Source organism: Dioscorea cayenensis, chromosome 4, assembly GCF_009730915.1.
Source record: "Dioscorea cayenensis subsp. rotundata cultivar TDr96_F1 chromosome 4, TDr96_F1_v2_PseudoChromosome.rev07_lg8_w22 25.fasta, whole genome shotgun sequence".
Lineage (NCBI taxonomy): Eukaryota > Viridiplantae > Streptophyta > Magnoliopsida > Dioscoreales > Dioscoreaceae > Dioscorea > Dioscorea cayenensis.
The window spans coordinates 18,691,598-18,700,413 of NC_052474.1; the positions used below are offsets into that span (position 1 = coordinate 18,691,598).

General features: G+C 39.2%; 2 protein-coding genes across 4 annotated transcripts; both read right to left on the reverse strand.

Annotated features, from left to right (window-relative positions):
• Nucleotides 1–221: 221 nt before the first annotated feature.
• Nucleotides 222–1,676, reverse strand: LOC120258499. The gene has a single exon (XM_039265929.1). The coding sequence runs from the start codon at nucleotides 1,481–1,483 to the stop codon at nucleotides 305–307; it is 1,179 nt and encodes a 392-aa protein (XP_039121863.1). The 5' UTR covers nucleotides 1,484–1,676; the 3' UTR covers nucleotides 222–304.
• A 486-nt stretch (nucleotides 1,677–2,162) lies between these two features.
• Nucleotides 2,163–8,425, reverse strand: LOC120258500. Of its 3 annotated transcripts, none has more exons than XM_039265932.1 (14): nucleotides 8,304–8,425; nucleotides 8,162–8,228; nucleotides 7,692–7,756; nucleotides 7,485–7,560; nucleotides 7,261–7,338; nucleotides 6,937–7,034; nucleotides 6,048–6,121; nucleotides 5,382–5,472; nucleotides 5,126–5,283; nucleotides 5,014–5,056; nucleotides 4,747–4,812; nucleotides 4,438–4,515; nucleotides 4,234–4,318; nucleotides 2,163–2,587 (listed from the first exon to the last, which is right to left on the reverse strand). In XM_039265932.1, the coding sequence occupies exons 1-13, from the start codon at nucleotides 8,400–8,402 to the stop codon at nucleotides 4,235–4,237; spliced, it is 1,077 nt and encodes a 358-aa protein (XP_039121866.1). In that variant the 5' UTR covers nucleotides 8,403–8,425; the 3' UTR covers nucleotides 2,163–2,587; nucleotide 4,234. The 3 variants fall into 3 exon arrangements, with proteins under 3 accessions (XP_039121866.1, XP_039121865.1, XP_039121864.1); XM_039265931.1 differs by having other exon boundaries at nucleotides 2,543–2,602; XM_039265930.1 differs by lacking the exon at nucleotides 2,163–2,587 and having other exon boundaries at nucleotides 3,977–4,318.
• Nucleotides 8,426–8,816: the final 391 nt, after the last annotated feature.

The following is an 8,816-nucleotide window of genomic DNA, read 5'->3' on the forward strand; positions in this document are numbered from 1 at the left end:
AACAACTATAGTGCAAAATATCAAACATTAAACACATGAATGAATAGCAATATGCAACAAAACCAAAGGATAAGACATCAAATCATTAATATAGATTGTGATTGATAACATTAACAGAGTAACTTTTTGCCTTGGTGAAGTTCAGAAAAATTAGAGAAAAGATATCTCACTTGATCTAAATTTAATCTTTTTCTTAATCATCTATAAATTGCAAACACTCAGAAAGAACACAATTTAGATTTAGATTATAACTGTAATTTTACATCTGAATCACATAATAAATATTATACTATTAAGCATAAATTCAGGAATGCATGACCGAACACTCGAGACCATCAGTTCGGCTACGAACAATTCTATGAAATACCTCTCTCACTTGTCTTTCCATTGGATTTAAACCTTGTTTGATAGCATCACAAACCTGTGCTAATTCTTCAGCCTCTTGTCTCACCTCCATCTCCTTCTCCTCCACCATTGGAAACTGAATCACATCCAACAGCTCCAAAAGGTGGCGCCCAGACTTCTCTATTTGAGTGATTTCTTTCAGCAATCCACTTGAGTTCCTCTTATCCTTCCTCTTTGACTCCTCAGTGATGCGCTCATGGAGCAATGAGATTGGCGCCGCCCAGACGAAACTCCGCGGGATTGAAAAGTGCACATTGAGGCCTCGATCATGGCAAGGGATCATGGCTACTAGAGCCCACATTACGAAAAGGAGGACATTGTTCATAGTGTAGACGAAAACCGACAAGCCATTGGTTGCCAAGACCTCGTGCCCACGAGGGGCATTCAGGTTGTTCCCAATGGCTTGCAGCTGCCTCGCCGCCGACCAGGACCTGGAAACACTCCAAGAAAGAGATCGGGAATGGCCCGTACCTTGATAGTGGTGATCTTTCCCAGAGTTATGCCCCGCACGCCCGAATGATCGATTGCGATGCGTGAACACCGATGAGCCAGTGTCCTTCTCATCCAGCATAGTGATAGTGAGATCGGTGACGGCTTTCTTCGCACGCCGGAGTTGTCCCTCGCCGAGAACCTTCTGGTCCTTCCCGAGGGCTATGGCAGCGATCTCGACAATCTTCCCCCACTGCCGAACCTGCTCGATCCCATCACGGATCGCGTTGCAGACGTCGAGGGCCTTCACCGCACGCTCAAAGAAGTCCGTGATGAGCCGATCCACCGCCGGCCGAGGTCCGGAGCATCGCCGGACAAACAGAACAGCACGGAACTCTTCAAGACAGATCAAGAACGAGTCAAGGAGGCACCTGGTCCACGCGATCGATAGGAGATCATCACGAGCGGATAGCTCGTGGAAGAGATCAGCAACGTGGCGCTGAAACGCGTCAAGCTCACGGTCATGGCCGGAGACGCTATCACTTCCATCCACCGGATGCGTCTGGTCCCTCCGGAGACTGAGGATGGAGCGGCCGAGGGATGCAAACGGCGCCGCTGCCGACGAGCCTTGGTAGTCCGTCGCCGGCATCGTAACGCCACTGGGATGGGAAAATCCCTCGAGATTGGAAGAAGGAGAACAAGAAAGAAGAGCACGACGAAAGCGAGAGATGGAGAAAGGAAGGAACCCTAGAAATGGAGAAAAGGAAGGGTCGTAACTTGGAATGGAAGCAAGCAAGGAAGGATCAAATTGGGGGAATGTACAAGGCGTTGCGTGAGAGATGGCCTTTTTATTGGACGCCCGCGAGACATTATAACCGAATTATTCGGACAAGCCTCAAGAAAAAAAATTAATTTACCAAAAGTGGGTAGTTATTTTCTTTGAAGGGACACGCGACCTGCCACGTGGCTCATTCCCACTCGCATCTGTAAACGAAAGGCCATGCCTAATATTAGCCTTTGCAAGTGAAGAATTGTGTAATTTTACTAAATTTTTTTTTTTTTTTTAAAAAAATTATTATTTTTAAAATTCATTTAAATAAAAATTTTAACATTTTTTACGATTTTTTTTTTCTTCTTTGGGGTCGGTTCATAGAGTGTCCCCATCAGCAATTTAATGATAATTTAATAATACTATATAAGTGTCCCATCCACATTTTAATGACAATTTAACTGAAAAATAAATGGAAAGTTTCATGTCCGAGTATTTGCTGTTGGATAAACTTATACTGCTAAAGTATATATTATATATATATTTTTTGTTTTTGAAAAGGTGGATGAACAAGAATTAGTATTAGGTTTGATACAAGAGAGGAATTAGTAAAACCCTCAATGAAATGGAATACATGAGGCAGCACGTGTAATGTTTCAACATGACACTGTAGCATGTAGGTGCTTTTAATTGGCTTATTCGTAATTCTCCTACCAAATAGGTAGCATCAGTTAGGTTGACTCCTGAGGGTGTGGAACTAATGACAGAGACAAGGACGGCCTTTTTTCTGGATCACTGGTTAAATATAATTCAAGCATATATATGACCCGGCTGTCTTCTGTTCAGAATACCGGCCAACTAGGTCAGTGCGCTGACGTGGCAGATGGTTATTGGGCATGAGAGGTGTCATCCATAATGCGACAGTTGAGCTCCAAATTGTTTTTTTTTTTATCTTCGCAATGTCTCCCCAGTCTTCATTGGCCACTACCAACCGCAAACCTATTAGTTAAACCAATTCAAATCCAAGAAGGCATGAAAAAGACAAGCTTTGTGAGCACTGAACAAGGGGACAAAACAGACTGGGCCATTTACAAGCAGGTTGGTTATAGTTATATATATATATATATATATATATATATATTAGTAAGTCAATGTCTGGTGTGCCTGCAGGATGATGAAAAATTCAAGCTTAAACTTATACGAATGGCAAATTTAAAATTAGGTTGACAGCCAAACATGTCGTAGACACAAATAAAGCAATTTGCAAACGAGAAAGAATATGTCAATGGTGTGTGTGCGTGTGCATAAGTGTTTATCTGTGATGTCACTATATGCACAAATGAATTCACCAGATAAACAATCTAATGGTTGTTGATCTGTCATAATTAATCAGTGAAAATCTATTTAACAGTTAAATAAGCAGTGAACACAAGCAATATTGTATGGAGTGTTTTAATGAGCAACAGCTGTTGCATCTGATGCACCTGAATTGGTCACATCTGCGCAACACTCACCATGTGCAATACTTAAGTTAATTGCCCATGGAACCATATACATATATATGTGTATGTGTGTACCTTGATTTTTGTTTAGATAGATCCTGATCCTTAGCCAGAGATTAGGGGGGACCCTGCAGCTCTTGTGTCTCTTCTTCACATGTGTGGTAAGGTGTGATATATAATAAGACTAAAAACACGAACTAAACATCTAATCCAAGCTTAATATCACTGGGAAGATCCTCATGCACCTAATTATGGAGAGCTGTCTTGGGATTGAGCAAGTCAGAATTATGTGGAGAAGTGGAGCTCCACACAGACCTCTCATGTGACAACATAAGAGCACCAACAGCAAAGCTCGCTGTCATCAAAGGGTCCCATGTAGACTAGGTCCATCCACTTGCAAGTAGTGGGAACCCATGAAAATCTTCACCTTAGTTACTTAAATAATAGACCTTTGATGCAGCACAATATTCCATTAAAAAATCACCATGATATAACTTCACTGCATGAAGGGGAAAAACATGCTGCATGGTGAGCATCACAGATCACCAATAATGGCTCTAGTTACATGGCCCATAATTATTTTCTTAAAAAACCTTGTTTAACCAAGAGATGGCTCATGGTTTAACCTTCATTATGTGAAAATCTTACCAAATTGCAACAATGTCATGGATATATAATACTTGTGTTGGAACAATGAGAAGTCGAACTACTGACCAAAAGAAGGATTTCTCATCACATATGGAAAAGCCATATCCAATGTATTTTACAGAGGTGGAAAACATATTTTGAGTTAAATAGATTCCTTTAATTGGCTTCCTGGGCAGATGATTTGCATCCCCCAATACATGTTTCTACAGGTCTGAGGTTTCACTTACCAGAGAATATGAACCTCCAACATTTCAGATGCAGAGGGTGCTGTCATTTACTAGAAATTATCAAGTGCAACATTCAGGGATCATGCGTTTAAGAAAATATGAATGGAACAACTCAGTCTTACAGAGCTCAATGTGAGGTTTTCAGTCATAATTGCTTATTTTAACAGTGTGCCGACAACAGAGGTTAACTGGTTCTTTGTACTCCATGAAACATTGTTCACACCAATCAAAAAGAAATAATTACTCTTTTTACCTTAAATAGATTGAGGATTCCACACATCAGCCACAAAGATGCTACCAGACTCGCACCATCCAGCCAAAACATCCATATTTGCACACTGGAGTTAAATGATTATGAATACCAGTTCAGTGTGGTTATTAGCAAATTAATAGAGAAATTGCAATATCTAGAAATCATAGTTAGCTTTTAGTAAAGAGAACATTGGAAAAGCCATGCCTTACTAAAGCCCAGCCAATTTGAGTCTCCTCTAAATGAGAATATTTTCTTGTTTTCCTTCCACTGTCCACAGAGAACCTGCAATACAGCCTGCTGTTATCTAAATGGCAAATATGCTCAGTTACTTTGTTGATTAGATAGACAGACACAAGGAACTTGTATTATTTTGAATTAATTAGATGCAGTGTTCAAGGTCATCCTTCAAACTTCTATGTGAGAGGAATGTGAGTCAGCAGTCATTATGAAATGAAGTAGCAAGTCGTACACCAAAGGAATATATAGCAGAAGAAAAAAGGTTATGCACAGTACCTCATAATCAACACCTTGTATGTATACACAAGTGGAGTCTGTAGATGAAAAAGATAGGCCCGTAATCTGCAAGCAAAGCAAAAAATGTTGCATGTCAACACATCTAATGCCTTCCCACCACAATGATGAATCCATATAACCGCAAAGAGTGGCGGTTTTAATCATCACATGCAAAAACTTATCATGGGTTAGCAAAGTAAGAAACAACAGATCATAATTTATGACAGGGCAGAAAATGGTAAACCAATGGAATGATATGAACCACACCTCATATTTAGAACAGTTCACCCATCTTGACATGGCTGACCACCTACATTAACAAATTGATAGATTCATTACTTGACAGTTCACCTTACAAAAATTAATTCAAACTACCCACCTACGAGGGTCATAAATTGTTACAGTACGATCAGATCCACCCACTGCAACAGCCCCAGATGGAGAACAGCAAACAGCATATATGAGATCTCCAACAGAACCACAGATACGCTGCACACAGCCACCATTATGGTTTGTCCTGAGGTCCCATATTGTCAGCTGCAATATTGCTCAAGGACAAGAAGAAAAGGTGTTACAGAACAAAAAGAAATGCAAGAATAGCGCATCAGCATTGACAGTTATTATACAAGGGAGACCTGAGAGCCTTCAGCAACAGCCACAACTGAAGAACTCCCATCTCCAGTTATTGAACTGCCCAGAAAGCTTAATGCAGCAGGATACCACAATCTGAAGAATAAATCATAACAAGAAAGAAACTTAAGCATGATGGTTCTTCCTGCATTTCCCAGAAAATATAATTCAAAAGTAATTTTGGATAGCCAGTACTCGTATATCAATGGTTTGAAGCATCTAAATGCATAAGGATTCAGGTAATATATTTCTAGGAGAACATTCAGGCTAGAGTACCAAAGGGGATAAAGAAAAGTCTAAGTACATGGTTCTTTCCAGCACCAGGTCTGAAGAGATTTAACCTCTTCGTGAGCTTCTTAGAGCACTAGAGAGGTAGACTCATTGGTGGCCAGGACAGAAGCAGTGAAAAATCAAGGGAACAGCCTCCCAATGTTTGCTAAGCTTCTTTTCATGGACCAGACCAGTAACAGTAGATCCGTCATTTTAAAAGTCAGCATGTGGTAATAATGCAAGAAAACTATTTTCAATATAGGATGATTTATCATCATCATATCTGCTTAATATCCATAAGAAACCAAAAGGAATTACACACAGGAACAGTCTTTGAGGGAAAAAACTGCCCAAAAGAAAGCAAATCTTCAACTTCAAATTGAATGAACTAATAAACTTACGTATGCAAACTCCGTATATGAATATCTTGGTCATAAATATCGATACTCTTGCAAAAGCTACGAGCAACTGCTGCCTAAAAAGAAGGAAGACAAAAAGAAACAGAATTTTCAGCAACACTAGAAGTGTAGTGAGTGCTGACTACATCTAAAATTATACATGTATGCACACAAACATGTTTCAATACACCCCTACTAACTGCAGCTAAATAATCAAACATGAGCCAGAAATCCGTAATTCAAATTCAAGCTAAATTGCTCCCATAGTGGACATAGATGGAATACAACTAAGTCTATCAAACATAAGCCAACATCCATAAGCCAAAACTAAAGCTAAATTTCTTCCATAGGAAACATAGATGGAATGCATTGCTCTAAAGTGTTATTTATGGTCTGGTTCCAAACTAAATTCTGATGTAATACCACAAAGTCAACCTATATCACAGAAAATTTTAGGATGAAGACCAACCTAATCTTAAAAACTACAAAACTCAAACAAAGAAAGTGGTAGCTGATATTTGGGTGTAACGAAGATGAAGTAAAACACACAACTACATGAAAAACCAAGCAGCAGCCAATGAAGCCGGAAAATAGCTTCTATAGAAACATACAGAGTTGCAAATGATATTCAATCTTTCATGCTACTAATGATGGTCATAAAAGTTGTTGCTGTAGCCACCTCTCTTCAACCATCAATGTCAATGACCAGTTTCATGGAGCATGTAAAAGTACCACCTATTTACACCATGCCGGATTTGTGGACAAGTCATAATTATGCTTGATTTGAAACAAGAACACAAGATGAAAAAATCACCGGGAACCACAAGAAGCACTTACAGATGAAGAGGGGGAAAAAAATTTGACTATAGAGAATAATTAGGAAAAACAGTACTGTAGACCAGTGAATGGGGCTGAAGCAGACACCAGACCAACTTCCCTCCCCTGCCCCACTGTCCTTTGGCAGCACTGAGTATGAAAGCCTGTCAATATCTGAGAAGAAGTAAAATCACAGTAAATCAATAACAAATTGGGCCAAAGTAATGTAGCTTAGCCTCTATAACATTATGCATGAATTAACAAAGATGCAAGGAAATAGCAGACATAGAACCATTTCAACTAAATATTCAATTATACAGCATATCCCTCATAGAGGAGAACTAGATGAGCTTGAACATGAACCCTATAATGACAAAACCCAAAGACATAATTGACATACCCGAACCAACTGCATCCAACTGGGATACTATCAGGTGCCCATAAGAATCTACTGTGCCCATGACTAAACAATTATCACCTGCAAAGAAAGTATTTAACATCATTTTGCAGACAGTACAAAGAGCAACATTTACACACTTCTGATGAAACTAAGAAGGCTGAACCATAATATGCATGCCGCGATCATTAAGAACTGCAAATGATAAAAAAAAAGAATGTATTTACCATCCCCCTCTGCAAGAACTACACTCTGAATCTCTGAACGATGGGGACAACGATCAACTTCTGATGAGCGAATGACCTTATCATAGCCACCAAATTTCAAATAATCAATTTAAACAAAAATGTAATATAATACCAATGTCTAACCTTGGCACTCAATCAAACATCCTAAATCCAATTGAGATGTACATCACAATTTCAAATGCTCACATGTGCTTGAACAGGAATCAGGAGGCTTTCCTTTCCCTTGGTAACCACAGAATCATCCATAGAAAACCTAAAAAGAAAGAAAATATAAAAAATATTATCAGCCAGAAAACCAACTTCACCACAAAACGGAAAAGCAGAACAGTTCCCAGCACCACACATAATTTAACACATTTTTTTATAACAAGTTTCCTCTTTGCTTTTATTGTCCCGTTCCCATATTTCTTAATATGTTAAAAATCAAGAAAATCTCTTGAAGGCACTAAACGCTAACAGAGAAACTTCAAACCATTAAAACATCTTCCGTGGCTCAAGATTCCAACCTCATACTGATTATCAAATCTCCTATTTTGTCAGAATAATAAAAACCATTTATGAACCCTAATCGAAGATCTCAATCAACTAAAGAGCTTCACCATTTCAACAAGATCACAGTATATCAAATTGCCGAAAACAGAAATCCCCAAACCTCACCTCGATCTTGTAAACCCGACAACCTGAGGCGATGAAGACGGAGCAAGAAGAAGCATCACCATTAACCTAAATCCACACCAACAAGATCAAAACTCAGTAAAGAGAGTAGAGCATCAGGGTTAGGGTTAGGGTTTCATTTACTAGGAGAGCAAGGCGAGTGGACTGGAGGTTCCCCGGAGATGGGTTGGGGATGAGGGACGGCGGTATAAGAGCTTTGCGGAGGCTCTTGGCTTCTAACATTCTTCGAGGCGGGAACCAAGACGATCAGTGAGCTGGGCTCGCATCAGGACAAAGACTTTATATAGGATAGGGATTGTGGTTGGGCCCAAGCATTTACGGCCCCATTCTTGGACTTTGGGCATTACGTCCAATGAGACTGAAATTTTATAATAAATATACGAGGCAAATATTATTATATTAATATATTTCCATATTTTTGTGTCTCGATTTTAGAGTAAGAGTCAAATCTAAAAAAAACAATAAAATAAATTAAAATAAAATTTGACTAAAAAAATTTCATGTTAGAATGGTCACAATGAAAACGCGATAAAACCACAACTTTATCGAAATAAAGAAAGGATACAAGAGATCACCTTCACCGCATGGCGAACAAAAACCAAGACAACATAACAACAACGTATTTAGAAAACGAGG